The following is a 15,925-nucleotide window of genomic DNA, read 5'->3' on the forward strand; positions in this document are numbered from 1 at the left end:
TATGGCAGCACCATAGACGGCTGTACAATCACTCTTTCTTTTTCTCCGCATCGACGGGGATGAAGTTTTAGCGGCTCTGCTGGATCGCCTGCTTTTTTTTTCCTGTCTGGGTTTCTAGCTTGGGCTAAACGCAAAATGTATGTACCAATACATAATTACAAACCCCTCAGTAATAAGACAAGTAACGTCAGCAAAGACGTTTTCCGATTTGCCACCTTATAGCTACATTATAACCAAAGACAAAGATAGATATCAAAGACCATTATTTTATCTATATTTGGTTTTATCTGTGTGTTTATTCTATCAAATAACTGGTCGGCAACATCAAATCTACATTGATAACAATATGTGTGTGTCATCAAACTAATATACAACACAATAACTTCCACTGTTACATGCATTCACTTTGTATATTCATGTGTGCGTTCAACTAATACATTTTCATCATTTGGATGTTGACATTTCACAAGAATACATTCTATGAACTTTTTTTGAATTATGAATACAACTTTCCCATATATTATGCCTTCTGGTCCATGAGCACTTCTATGGTGTAAATGTTCAAAGGCTATTCCAAATGCTGATAATGTTTCGATCTGTACTCGACTATTAATGAATACTGTTTTTAAAAGCTAAACTATATTCTAGATGATGTAAGAATAAACATAGTGAATTTATAGGAATGGTCTATTATTTGTCTTAATTCACTGCTGGAATAATTTAGCATTTGTCTAGTCAGACAGATATCTGACTTTACCAGTGACAATAGTGACAGTGACGTCATAAACTATTCTAATATATTCTAATTCATGAGTGAGCAATTCACAGGTGCCTACCAAACCAAATGTTTCATTCAGATTTCAAATGAAAACAGTTGGGTTTATAAATATGTATAGTATATTTATATGTACATGTACAAATATGTTTTATTGGCATACAAAAACAACAAAAGAAACAAATGCAATTAAATACATTTTGTACTGTGTTTTTTATTGTTTGATGTATAACCATTGAAATATTCTAATTTTTCTGTACTTCAAAATCATGGAAGGGTAGATATAAAAACATCATGTATTGTAATTTTCATGCAAGTCAAAATGATATATTATTACCATTTCAACAATTATATGAAAGTATGAAAACACTTTATAAAAAGTCATTCTATACTGGAAAACACAAACAAACAAATATCCTACTTTTAACATCCAGTGTAAATGAAAAGTAGAAAAAAACACTAGAGGAATCACAGTAGTAGTATGTCGAAATAACTAAGATAAAAAAAGGTAACATTGGCCCAACAAGTTTCAGCAATCTTTCTTTGGAAGGGATTTGACAGGTTTAGAAAAAATACAAACATATTTCATACTTTGAAAAATAGCCATGTATAAACTGTGCAAATGAGCAATACCGGTACATAGTGCAGTGATAACAATTTTATAAAAAAAATTAAGTAAAAACTATTAAAAATATACTAAATAATAAGAATGCTTATTGAATTTTCAGGAAGCACCATAATAAAAGTTTTGTAAGAATTTTTGAAATCAAGTCAGTGTAACTAAAATCAGAATATCAAGGATCTGGTAAAACATTTTTTTTTTACAAATGAAACAAACAACAACATTATGGTTACTTTTTTCTTCTTCTCTTCTTCAATTTACTCAGTTGCTCTATGATTTGTCTTGTATTGCCAAAGTGTCTGATCATAGTTCTCTGCGCTTGCTCATACTGCTCTGCATTTTCAGTCTGAAAAGAAGAATAACTTACTATTAACACAACAACTGCAAAATGTGATGGTGAAAAAACAGCATCAGAGCCAATGTGTTAAAGTTAAAATAATCCAGTGTTATTCTTTCACCTTACTACTTTTCTTTCATTACTGAAGTTGAAAACTGGTTACTGTAAAATACTTTATTTTCACTTATAATTAATTTTCGCTGAATCAGTGATTCAATTAAAAATAAAATTCAGCGAATATACCCGAAAATAAATTCCATAAAAAACACCGAAAAAGTCTTTTCAGCAAAATAATTGCAGCTAAAATAAAGTATTTTACCATATGTGATGTATTTTATAGCTACATGTATGTTTATGATTGATTGATTGATTGATTGATTGATTGATTGATCACTCTACTATCACTAAAGCATATATGTACTACATACAAGTTTCAACAAACAAGGTATTTCCATACACATGTACACAATGACATACCAATTGTGTGTGTAGTTTTTCCAGCTTTCTCTCCTTTTCCTCTTTAGTCTGTCTAAGTTTATCAGCACGTTCCTATAGCAACCAATACAGGCATACAGTAAGCAGTGGCCAAGATTTACGTAATGTAACAGTGTTGCAAGACATATATACATGAAAATATAACTCATTAATGCATGGCAGTTACTACTACACTATAAAGTAAATAGACAGCACCATTTCAGCATTTTTTTCATTAATTGTACATGTATCTCACAAGTGTACACATATACTATACAAAGGTATCATAAACAAATAGAATAGTGCCGGTCGCCAACTTTTTGTCCTGGTCGGTAATTCTGAGTATCGATCGCTAACGACCAGTGCAGATCCCTGCTATACTGTACATAATAAAACAACAAAACTTTTTTTTTATATATTTAAAGATAAAAGAAACTTGCTCCCTAAACACCATACTTAGCTAAACTGGTTAGAGTTTTAAGAAACTAAAGAGGTACACTTCTTCCTCATCAGCTGAATACCCCTACCCCTCTTGGGTCAGTAAATTGCACTGAAAACTCGGTAACTGAGAGTTCATAGTATCAATGACCATGAGATACATAGATATCTTATGAACCTTCAGTTCTGGTATAATTCCCAAAGCAATTCAGTTGACAGTCAAATACTGTGGCTTGGAGCAACCTTTCATAAAATGAAAACATTATTGTTCTGTAATTACCTGTCTTCTGGTGACTTCTGATTCAGAAAAGTATGCAGGACAATGTTTACTGACTCTAGTATGACCTTTACCCTTACAGTTACCACATGTTGTATTTGAAAGTCTGTCTTGAGAACCAGTAATAGCACTAGGAGACTGTGCAATACCACTACTGTATACAGATGATGTCTGGCTATGATTGACAGTAGATGGGGACTTGTTTGGTGTTAAATGTGAAGTAGATGGCTTTGGTGTAGATGCTGTTGGACTAAGACTGGATACAAATAAATAAGGAAATAAATAACTCATGCTCTTAAATAGACATTTTATGAAACCTCTATTATAAAGTTTAACTAAATTTATATTTATAATAAATATACTCAGTTTAGTGTGTCTGCTAGTGCAGCATACATGTACTTACAGATGGCCAACGTCTGGCAGGTAATCATCGTCGTCATCATCACTGGAAATACTCCTAGCATTTGCTGAAGGTTTTAATGATGACAATGGTGTTATGTTTGCAGTGGGTGTTACAAAGACTGATGGTCGACTAGGTGTTGATGATGGAATTCTAGACGAATAAGAACTTCCTGCACTGTGAGATGGAGCTGTAATTAATACAAAAGTCAGTTTATAGAAAATATGTCACTGTTATTTATATAATAATAAATAATATTTAAAGGTATACTACAATACCATTTCAGTTTACACACATATTTCACTTTGACAACAAAAGTGTCACAAACACTTGACCTTGATGTTCAGGTTGAAACTTTTGGTATTGTGTAACACAAATTTGACTTCAAATATGAAAGAGTTCAACCACAACTATGGTTACATTTCAAGTAATAGAATCAAGGCTACAATTTACGCTGACATACCAGAGTGTGTTTGGGAATTCTTTCCTATTGGTGTCATACTGTTCTTTTCACGTTGAAGCCTTCTATACTCCTCAATCTGGATAATAAATATTCATCAATTAGAGGTTAGAAACATTGAGCGAGGGAATTAGGTAACAGACATAGTCAAATTTAGCATATTTGGTGAGTGATAATAACTGAGCATATGCTAATCACAGATCTGATGCCTAGATTCAGACTACTGCTACTGAAATTACTGCAGATGTTTATTATCCAAATAACAAGTCATTGTCAATGTTCTATTTCACTTTTTAGTGACTGTGTCAATCAGCCCACAATTCTTGAGACACAGTGAGTGTGGGACAAAATTTGCCACCAGTCAAATGTCATCAAAATGCAAAACAAATTGATGTGCCTATGTCTTGTCTTTGTACTTGCTTTCATGAACAAAATTAGTCAAATGAAATAGTCTTGTAATAGTATTAGTGTCATACTAAATTACTTTGAATTGATATAATGTGCATAGAAAAGACATGTCAGAATTACAGCATTTCATAAAACAATATGGCAGCCAGTCAGGGGACTATGAATCCAATCAGGAAAAAAATTTACTTGCCTCAAGGTCAATGATGTTCATTGCATAGACCAAATTTGGATTCAATCAGTTAATGAGTAATTGAAATTCATGTATGTGAGAAGTATAAACTTCATTGGATCAAACATGTGTGAGATATGGCTCTGTGGAACTGCATTCATTTGAACATGACCACCAGTCAGCCATTTAGGTGTGAAGTTTAATCTTAATCGGTGAGGCATGGTTGATATATGGATCTGGAACTGCATTATTTAAAACAAAATGGTCACAAGTCAGCCAATTTTAACCTGATTCGAAAAAATAAAATGACGTGTATCAAATTAACGTATGTACCAAGTTTTTAAACTAAATCTGTCCACACATGAAAGAAATCTGGTTTTGGAATGGTGAAACTGCATGTGTAAGACACATACACACACACACATGTCCATATGAATATGATTACATATGAAAGGGGACTTCCAACAGTATTAAGTATACTACTTGTGTACACATTTTCAACTGAATCAGGCAATATACAAGTGAGGAATCGCTATAGACATGAATAAAAGCAAAATTGCTTCCAATATGACATGCACCTGTGAACCAATATGCATGGTCCAAGACCTCATGCAAAGTTTGAATAAGAACCCGCTGTTTATCTCTAAAAAATGGTTCCGGACACGGTTAATCATGACAAATTTGATGACCTAAAATGGTCGTCAGTCAGCCATATATTTTGTGAATGACAAAGATAATGTGCAAGCATATCTAAGTCACCATATATTGTCTTTATGTGAAGTTAGAATGTAATCGGTCAAAGCATGTCTGCTTACCTGGTTTTGAATTCTCATAGATGCTACCTTAGATTTACTTGGTGGTTTTCCAGTCAAGGCATTTGAAGACATAGGAGTGATGCTATAACTGTCTCTACCATTGATATCACAATGGTATTTCACAGCTACCTCAAAGTCTGTGTCTTCTTGCGCCTTTGATGTACATGTAGATTCTACATTTGACTTGAAATGAGTTGGTGTTCTAGGAACGTTCACTGCATTATCCCTCGCAGCAACGTCTATCAACTCTTGCCACGGAACATTAGCGTCTGATTTCTCTATAACATTGACTACTGTATTTGTACCCATGCTCTCCTTGACATCATTGTCAAACTGTTCCTGTAGCTTCCTGGCATATTCTTCATCAGACTGTTTATGCAAGTCATTCATACTCAGTTTCAAAGCAAGAGCCAATTCAGGACCACCATCATCACCCACAGTTTGTGTATTCCCATTAGGATGTTTTCGTTTCTTTGGAGATTTTCTAGCAGGTCTCCTTGTAGGGTTCACTACATTGACATTTGTGATAAGATTTACTTTTGGAAGACAGATCAAATGTTCATCAGACTCTGTTAAGTCAATGGAATAACTCAAGGATTTATTGAGTTTTACATCTTCTTTACGTCCTGCTTTAGAAGAATGTACTTTGACTGGTTGATCATCTTCCAGTATGTACAAGGATTCTTGAGAATCAGATTGTTCCTGAGAATCATTCTGAGAGTCTCTGGTTAGATCAACATCTCCAATAAAAGCAGTTTCCAGTTTTACTTTATCTGTAAGTGTTTTCATGTTTATATCATGTTTGTGCTTACATTCCTTGCCAGTAATGCTATCTTCTTTGGCAGTGTATGATCCTAATTCAGTTTCAAGTTCCTCTTCTTGTGTGTCAATATCCATCATATCTTCTTGCATGGTATCATCATAGATGTGAGTGTTCGCAATGTAGTTTTCATCTATTGCTATGACAGCATTTTCAATCACTGGTTTTGCAGCTAGTGTTCCTGATTCTGTTTCAGGTTCCTCTTCATTTGTGTCAACATCAATCACATGTTTTTGCATGGTATCATCATATATAAGAGTGTCTTCATCTGTTGCTATGACAGCATTTTCAATCAATAGTTTTGCAGCAAGTATTCCTGATTCAGTTTCAGGTTCCTCTTCTTGTGTGTCGACATCCATCATATCTTCTTGCATGGTATCATCATAGATGAGAGTGTCTGCATTGTCTTCATCTATCTCTTTAGCAGTGTTTTCAAGCAATGGTTTGGCAGCGTTTTGGTCAGAATGTCCAGACGAGTTAGCAGTGTTGTGGTCAGAATGTCTAGATGAGTTGGCAGTGTTGTTGTCAAAATGTCTAGATGAGTTGGCAGTGCTTTGGTCAGAATGTCCAAACAAGTTGGCAGTGCTTTGGTCAGAATGTCCAGACAAGTTAGCAGTGTTGTGGTCAGAATGTCTAGATGAGTTGGCAGTGTTGTTGTCAGAATGTCTAGATGAGTTGGCAGTGCTTTGGTCAGAATGTCCAGACAAGTTGGCAGTGTTGTGGTCAGAATGTCCAGACGAGTTGGCAGTGCTTTGGTCAGAATGTCTAGATGAGTTGGCAGTGTTGTGGTCAGAATGTCCAGACAAGTTGGCAGTGCTTTGGTCAGAATGTCTAGATGAGTTGGCAGTGTTGTGGTCAGAATGTCCAGACAAGTTGGCAGTGTTGTTGTCAGTATGTCCAGATGAGTTGGCAGTATTTTGGTCAGTTGAAGTCTTCTGGTCCGAATGTTTAGGAGACTGGGTAGGACTCAAATGGCGAAGCTTTTGATGATTAACATACACCTGACTAGCTGCATCACCAGCACATGGCAGATGTGGAACATCACAATCTAGTTTATGATCATTACTCATCTTACTTGCATCATTCAGTGTTCCATCAATCGTTGTCTCTTGTAAACTCAATGCTAGTGCTTTCTCTAAATCATCCTCTACTTTAGCTTCATGCTGACATTCCTTTAAACTTAACTGAAGTACTTTTTTCAATTCTTCATCTTCATCCTCATCCTCTTGGCTTACATTCAACTTAATTCTGGATTTCTTTTTTCCATTTCCCCCATCTGGTGTACCTTTTCTTTTCTTACTACTTCTGAGGGTTGGACTTTCTTTCATCTCCCTTCTTACATATTTACCACTAGGAGTTCTATATCTTGATGATCTCTGAGTCTTTAGTGACTGTGTTTCTGTGAGTGTGTTAACAGGTGTTTTGCATCTTTCCTGCGGAATGGAATCTGGGCAATCATCAACTGTTGTAGCAGCCACATCATTTAGGGTTTTACCGTTTTTCGGTCTCCTCATGGGTTCTTTCTGCCGTGTTTGGGTTTCCTTTGCATTTGTTTCAAGTGCTAAGCTGATCTCTTCATCTTCTCCAGTGTTATTTTGTGTACTCAGTGCCAGCGCCTAGTGTAAATGATTGAGAAAGAGGTTGTTTTATAATTTCTTTACATGAACACACTTTTTATTTTTCTATATATGATTAGGTTGACACAAGCAATATTTTACACAAAGCAGTCAATTTGCTGTATACCATACTTAATACTAACATGGCCAAATACTAATTGTAAGACACAATATGTAATCAGCAGTGTTGATTCAATGCAGCAGATGCTGAAGCAGCATCACCTTTATCTGTTAAAGTAGAAAATGACAAGTCATTGTCAATGACACGTCCCCATTCCGTTCATATTTGAGTGACATATACATTCAAAGCAGATCATGACCGAAATGCACCTGCATATGTACAACACATTGTGCTAAATCTGAACAAAATCCATCCATGCATGACTGAGATCCGGTTCTGGAATTGTGAAAATATGTGATTTTGATGCATTTTCGGCCTTAAAATGGCCATCATTCCGCTATTGTTAAGCAGATCATGAAACAAATGCACATATCTATTTGTGACATGATGTACCTTGTGTGTGTGAAGTTTGAACTTGATCAATCCAGACATGTCTTGGATACGGATCCAGAACTGAATTCTTTAAAACAAAATGGCCGCCAGTCGGCTATTTCGAACTTGATCCGAAAAAAAAATGACGTGCATCAAGGTCCTATTATGTTTAATGTATGTACCAAATTTGAATGAAATCCGTCCATGCATAACTGAGATCCGGGTCCGGAATGGTGAAAATGTGCGATTTCAATGCATTTTCGGCCTTAAAGCGGCCCCCATTTGGCTATCGTTAATGAGATCATGAAACAAATGCACATACATATTTGTGACATGATGTACCTTGTGTGTGTGAAGTTTGAACTTGATCAATCCAGACATGTCTCGGATACGGATCCAGAACTGAATTCTTTAAAACAAAATGGCCGCCAGTCGGCTATTTCGAACTTGATCCGAAAAAAAAAATGACGTGCATCAAGGTCCTATTATGTTTAATGTATGTACCAAATTTGAATGAAATCCGTCCATGCATAACTGAGATCCGGGTCCGGAATGGTGAAAATGTGCGATTTCAATGCATTTTCGGCCTTAAAGCGGCCGCCATTTGGTTATCGTTAATGAGATCATGAAACAAATGCACATACATATTTGTGACATGATGTACCTTGTGTGTGTGAAGTTTGAACTCGATCAATCCAAGCATGTCTCACATACGGATCCAGAACTGAATTCTTTAAAACAAAATGGCCGCCAGTCGGCCATTTCGAACCCGATCCAAAAAAAAAATGACGTGCATCAAGGTCCTATTATGTTTAATGTATGTACCAAATTTGAACAAAATCCGTCCATGCATAACTGAGATCCGGGTCCGGAATGGTGAAAATGTGCGATTTTGATGCATTTTCGGCCTTAAAATGGCCGCTATTCGGCTATCGTTAATCGGATCATGAAAAAAATGCATGTGCATATGTCCCATATAAGGTGTGATGTATGAGTGAAGTTTGAACTTAATCGGTCCATGCATGTTCGAGATACAGGTGATCACGGACGGACGGACGCACGGACGGACGGACGCACACAGGGCAAAACATAAGTCCCCGTTTTCGGACTGCGTCCGAACGGGGACTAAAAAAAATGTACTCTGGATATAGAGTATCACTTTATTTGCATACTAATTGCCTTATTTGCATACTAATGATATTTGGTAGTCGTGCATTTCTCACCCATTGAAGCATAGCCTCTTCGGTCTGTGAGTCTGGAGCGTAGTCACCTGTTTCGATGGTTGACACAACCTCAAAACTTTTATTCCTATTATGGTTGTTTTCATTCTGTTCTCTCAAAGGATGGATGGCGGGATTACAATTGGTGTTATCATCATTATCATCAATGTAACTAAGTTGTAACTGACCAGATGGTGATGCTGCAGGAAATACACAGTAGATAAATATAGAGTATAATAAAAGTAATACAATGACTTCATAAATTAATGTATTCTTGTTTGATGAAATTGACAGTGATTTGCAACAAGTTAATTGGAATAACATGTACGTACAGGAGACTGGTATATTGTGATACTTTTCATACATCTTCTGTACTTTGTTTGTTTCCTCCACTGTCTCAGTTCTACATACATGCAATCCCATATGTACCTGCAGGTGAAGAATGCATTGTAATATATTCAATGTAATAGCACGTACTTTTAAAACATAGGAAAATCATGTCACGACATGACAGAGACTGCGTTGTTCGACAGTAAACAAAACTGAGTCAGCCATTTTGAATCAGAACAAATTCATGTTATGGTATCATGTGCGTGGTATCATAATGAAGTTGTAAAGTTTGATTGCAATGAGTCAAGGCATGTCGAAGATATGGCTCCAGAACTGTAATTGTTAAAACCAATACAAAATTGAATCTGAAAAACAAAATGACATGCATCAAGGTTACATTAAGATTAATGTGTGTACCAAGTTGAATGAACCAAGATCCAGTTCTACAATGGCTGAAATGCTTGATTTTTATGAATTCTAAGCATGAAAATGTATAATATATGTATGAACTTTGAATGTGATTGGTCCACAGATGGACGCACAAGCAAGGAGGTCATTTGAACAGGGACAAATAAGATGACATACAAGTGTAGCTGTTTTATAAAAAAGCAAAACATATGCCTAATCATTATGCATGTAAACATCCTGATCAGAGAAATCAGGGTGGCATTTTGCTAACTTGAGATCCAGCCTAATGAACACTACTTTGCTCACAGTGTTTGTGACAAATCTGAGCGTCTAATGTCTACATGTCGGGTGACTAATCCTCACAAAGAACCCCAGTGATGTCAGTCTGAGTGTAACAAGTTGATCTATAGCAACCATCTTGTTTTCTGACACATGGTCATCCACTGCTGAAGATTCATGATCAGACGTAACAAAATGTTTTGATAAGTCAGTAAAAAATCCAAGCGATTCCTGAAATAAAATGGTGCTAACGGAATATTGAGCTTATTTATCCGGGTAAGAGCCCATGCCCGGGCAAACGCCCACCCCCACTTTTGACACAATAAAGAAGTTGAGGTCATATCCGGGTATATGCGCAAGCGGTCTTTTTCTACACAAAAAATAACAAAAACCTATTTTCTATTAGTTGACTGTGATTGTATTAACAGTTGCAGTCTGTTGTGATGCTTATAAACATTCTTTAACAAGTCATTGTCAATGACACGTCCCCGTTCCGTTCATATTTGAGTGACATATACATTCAAAGCAGATCATGACCGAAATGCACCTGCATATGTACAACACATTGTGCTAAATCTGAACAAAATCCATCCATGCATGACTGAGATCCGGTTCTGGAATTGTGAAAATACGTGATTTTGATGCATTTTCGGCCTTAAAATGGCCATCATTTCGCTATTGTTAAGCAGATCATGAAACAAAGGCACATATCTATTTGTGACATGATGTACCATGTGTGTGTGTGAAGTTTGAACTTGATCAATCCAGACATGTCTTGGATCCAGAACTGAATTCTTTAACAAAATGGCCGCCAGTCGGCCATTTCGAACTTGATCCGAAAAAAAAAAAGACGTGCATCAAGGTCCTATTATGTTTAATGTATGTACCAAATTTGAACAAAATCCATCCATGCATAACTGAGATACGGGTCCGGAATGGTGAAAATGTGCGATTTCAATGCATTTTCGGCCTTAAAGCGGCCGCCATTTGGCTATCGTTAATGAGATCATGATACAAATGCACATACATATTTGTGACATGATGTACCTTGTGTGTGTGAAGTTTGAACTCGATCAATCCAAGCATGTCTCGGATACGGATCCAGAACTGAATTCTTTAAAACAAAATGGCCGCCAGTCGGCTATTTCGAACTTGATCCGAAAAAAAAAATGACGTGCATCAAGGTCCTATTATGTTTAATGTATGTACCAAGTTTGAATGAAATCCGTCCATGCATAACTGAGATCCGGGTCAGGAATGGTGAAAATGTGCGATTTCAATGCAGTTTCGGCCTTAAAGCGGCCGCCATTTGGCTATCGTTAATGAGATCATGAAACAAATACACATACATATTTGTGACATGATGTACCTTGTGTGTGTGAAGTTTGAACTTGATCAATCCAGACATGTCTCGGATACGGATCCAGAACTGAATTCTTTAAAACAAAATGGCCGCCAGTCGGCTATTTCGAACTTGATCCGAAAAAAAAAATGACGTGCATCAAGGTCCTATTATGTTTAATGTATGTACCAAATTTGAATGAAATCCGTCCATGCATAACTGAGATCCGGGTCCGGAATGGTGAAAATGTGCGATTTCAATGCATTTTCGGCCTTAAAGCGGCCGCCATTTGGCTATCGTTAATGAGATCATGAAACAAATGCACATACATATTTGTGACATGATGTACCTTGTGTGTGTGAAGTTTGAACTCGATCAATCCAAGCATGTCTCAGATACGGATCCAGAACTGAATTCTTTAAAACAAAATGGCCGCCAGTCGGCCATTTCGAACCCGATCCAAAAAAAAAAATGACGTGCATCAAGGTCCTATTATGTTTAATGTATGTACCAAATTTGAACAAAATCCGTCCATGCATAACTGAGATCCGGGTCCGGAATGGTGAAAATGTGCGATTTTGATGCATTTTCGGCCTTAAAATGGCCGCTATTCGGCTATCGTTAATCGGATCATGAAAAAAATGCATGTGCATATGTCCCATATAATGTGTGATGTATGAGTGAAGTTTGAACTCAATCGGTCCATGCATGTTCGAGATACAGGTGATCACGGACGCACGGACGCACGGAAGCACGGACGCACGGACGGACGGACGCACACAGGGCAAAACTTAAGTCCCCGTTTTCGGACTGCGTCCGAACGGGGACTAATAATATTAATAATAACCAGAAAAACAATTTTCTTGGTACATCCCTACATTCTTGCATAGTAATGAGGGGTTCAGACACATTCCAAGCTGAACAATTTTCTTGGACTAATAACAAAGCTGGTCAATCCTTTCCCAGCAATAATAATAGAGTATATCACTATAGTTACCTGTAACCATAGTTGCCAATAGGAGAATAAATCCCAATGAATCAAGTCATGAATTGATGGAATTAACTCGGCATTTACCATCTCTGACAAAGAAACATTATAGAACACGAAATACTAGTAAATTAGACATAAATATATACACTGTGCAGTATGCTAAAAACACTAATGGTAAATATATTTGTCATTTTAAGTAAAGCATGATATTCTGGGTCCTAAAGCAGACATTGAATTTCTCACAAAAATACAAACCAAGGGCTAGACACTAAAGGTTGTCCTATATGCTGCATTGATTATCGATAAGGTTATGGTTGGTTGTGAACTCATTGCAGGAATCAATTCGTTTTTTCTCAGAGTAAATAAAGCACAACTTAATTGTAGGCTTGTCATTGTCATCGATTTTTTCTGTATTCGAGTTGAACAACCACTTGTATGAGCAGCAGAAAACATATTGCACTAATTCAGGCAATTCCTAATATGAAAAATTTTGATGACAGTTTGTAAACTGACTTTTTTGTTTAGTTTTGGTGTAAAAATTTCACAACGCCAAATAACCATGGATTGATTTATCACATTCACATAATCTGTTTCATAAAACCACTTTAGAGAATAATCAGTCAAGACATTCAATGGATGCAGACAGACAAACATGGAAAACTCAAGAAACACTGCTACATGTATAGTAATATACATAATTTGAAAAATTTAATAATACCTGAGAATTCAATGACATCAATGACACTATTACTTTTCACATTAACATTTGCAGCTTCATGACAGATTATATTAACACTTTTTTTGAGGGATGATATAAACATCTGTTTCTTTAATTTTCAGAATGGCTGGGCCGAAAATAGTTAATAGACTAGTCTAGATAAACTTGCTAACATATTACTGAATGGGGTTGAAATATATAAATCACCCAGTAGGTAATATATGTCACGTACCTTGTGCTGATAAACCTGGTGTTTGTTTATTAATCAAAGTAAACAGAGCTCTATCCAGGATTCTTTGTCGTGCCTGTTAACAAAACACCCATGAAAACCATTAACCCAATTATAGCTGATTACTCAAAGGTGTCCTCTATCTCAGGTCATTCCAAAATGGTATTATTTCCGTTTTCCCAGAATTTATGATTAAAATCTTGGCACAAAAGACTTATATTTTGCATTACACAATGAAACATTGATGTTACTTTAATAGGACTCACCATGTTGTACTCTCTCAATTTATCAATAATTAAAAGTGATCTGTTGCCATGGTTACGGTCTCTGATTTGCACAGTTGGAATATCCTCTTTGACTGCATCACCAAATTTAGTTTGATTGTGATAATCACTGAAAATAAACATACATCACAAAAATACATATACATTGCATACTGCAGTACTCAACATAAACATTTGTTGGCGGTATAGAACACTAGAGAATGTCAAACTTAGACTGTATTACAGTACAAACATACCTAAATATCATATCAACAAAAGTCCTTCCATTCAACTTGTATGCAATACCTAGTAAGAAATCATAGAAATAATTTAAATATGATTATAGTACCATTTTGCAATTGCATTTTACATTCTTACTCTAAAAAGCAGTGTAGTGAATCTTGTGAGTAAAACACTGGGGGCTAATTTACTGTACTTTGTGCTAACTTTTTACATTTACATCTTAGTATGTAAACAGATTTTTTCTACAGTTTAGGAATGTTGTGGTCGAAAACGAAAATGGTTTTGGTGAGACTATACATGTATCACTAACATATCATTTGTTTGATGAACAATCCCAGGAGGTACCACGGTTGATATAGAAACTTGTATACTGTAAAGAGGTTAATTATTCACTGGGTTTTAATTTTGCTTATTTCGCAGACTGAAAAATGCGGTAAATTAAAACCCAGTGAATATGTCAAATTTAGCACAGAATACATTATCTCAGTGATAAAACCGTAAATTTAAAACCCAGTGAAAATTAGTCATTTTACAGTAATTGCTTTTCATCCAATCAGAAAACACCTTCCTTGATTTCTAGGTTGTGATTTTTTTTATGAATTTTGACTGAAGTGAAAATTATTTTTGATCAGTTTGAAACAAAACAATCAGAAGTAACTCTTTTCTCTGCGTTACTGATGAATTTATTGCAACTTTTTTCATACTGTGTATTTACCAGTAACCATGAAAAAAAAATGAATATTTGAAACTATATTATAGACGTATCCATAATTTACTAATCAATGTCTGATTAATACTCATTTAGTTTTGCATGTACATTGCTCACCAGTATTTAGGTTATTATTCCTATCAGGGATGGGTAAATGACGATTGGCTTTACATAAAGTATCAAATTCCTCATATGTCATCAAGTTACTGTTTTCTCCTAGAACAATAAAAATAGTATTAGTTATGACAATAAATATAACACTAAATATTCACCACATGAACAGGTGAGAATCAACTATGTATTTATTTGTTATGTTTATATGCGACACCCAAAACAAATGGTCAAACTAATAATTCAAGACCGTGGTCAAATCGGTCTAAATCAAACATCTTCATAAATCATAAATAATATGAAAGAATACATTGTGACGTAATTTATATCTACACTAGACATTACATAATTGCATTTTCAAGAATGATAAAATAGGAGCAATAACCCTGAATGACATCCCAATGTAACCCAGATGGCAGTTCCTCAACCACAGAATAACACTCGTCAGCAAATTAATTTCTGTGATTGATTGCAAATATATATTTCTCAAACTGACTTGTATGTGATGTCAACTCTAAGCTAGATATCATGCAATTTTGTTGTCGCAGTGTTAGCTCATTCACTCACTGCTTGGTGAATATAACTGACTATTATTCTTTAGATAACTATATAAATACCTGTAGGTATTAAAACATAATAGAATGAAACACAAGACTATATTTTCTTACCAATGTCATGGTATTGTGCTACCATTGTGGATAAATGACATAACCATTGAACGGTCTTCAGCCAAGATCCGGTATAATTCACCAGAAAGTTGTCACATACTTTTAACCTAAGTAACTCATTCTATTAAATAAAAACACCAATTGAATCCATCAAATATGTTGTCACTAGTCAGCTGTTTTCAGGACGCAAAGAAAACGGGAAACACACCATATAATTTATACTAAAGACCAGCTTTGTTTCAGTCATTTATGCTTGTCAATTTTCAGTGACAATTCAGGAGAGGACAGAAAATAAATATTTTTTTTCAGG

The 15,925-nt window shown here is 35.6% G+C and overlaps 1 protein-coding gene across 1 annotated transcript; it reads right to left on the bottom strand.

Annotated features, from left to right (window-relative positions):
- Positions 1-969: 969 nt before the first annotated feature.
- On the bottom strand, positions 970-15,640 carry LOC102809002 (uncharacterized). Its single transcript, XM_078010894.2, has 14 exons — positions 15,616-15,640; positions 14,954-15,052; positions 14,142-14,190; positions 13,888-14,014; positions 13,625-13,697; positions 12,681-12,763; positions 9,657-9,753; positions 9,328-9,524; positions 5,176-7,611; positions 3,787-3,862; positions 3,327-3,513; positions 2,927-3,179; positions 2,212-2,283; positions 970-1,743 (listed from the first exon to the last, which is right to left on the bottom strand). The coding sequence occupies exons 1-14, from the start codon at positions 15,638-15,640 to the stop codon at positions 1,627-1,629; spliced, it is 3,891 nt and encodes a 1,296-aa protein (XP_077867020.2). The 3' UTR covers positions 970-1,626.
- Between the last annotated feature and the right edge of the window lie 285 nt (positions 15,641-15,925).

Source organism: Saccoglossus kowalevskii, chromosome 2, assembly GCF_978046115.1.
Source record: "Saccoglossus kowalevskii chromosome 2, keSacKowa6.1, whole genome shotgun sequence".
In the NCBI taxonomy this organism is placed as follows: Eukaryota; Metazoa; Hemichordata; class Enteropneusta; family Harrimaniidae; genus Saccoglossus; species Saccoglossus kowalevskii.

Coding starts and splice junctions, on each gene's coding strand:
- LOC102809002 (XM_078010894.2), bottom strand. CDS start 15,640: ATGGTAGCACAATACCATGACATTG. Junction 14,191..14,953: donor GAATAATAACCTAAATACTG/GTGAGCAATGTA, acceptor ATTTCTTACTAG/GTATTGCATACAAGTTGAAT. Junction 13,698..13,887: donor AATTGAGAGAGTACAACATG/GTGAGTCCTATT, acceptor TTTTGTTAACAG/GCACGACAAAGAATCCTGGA.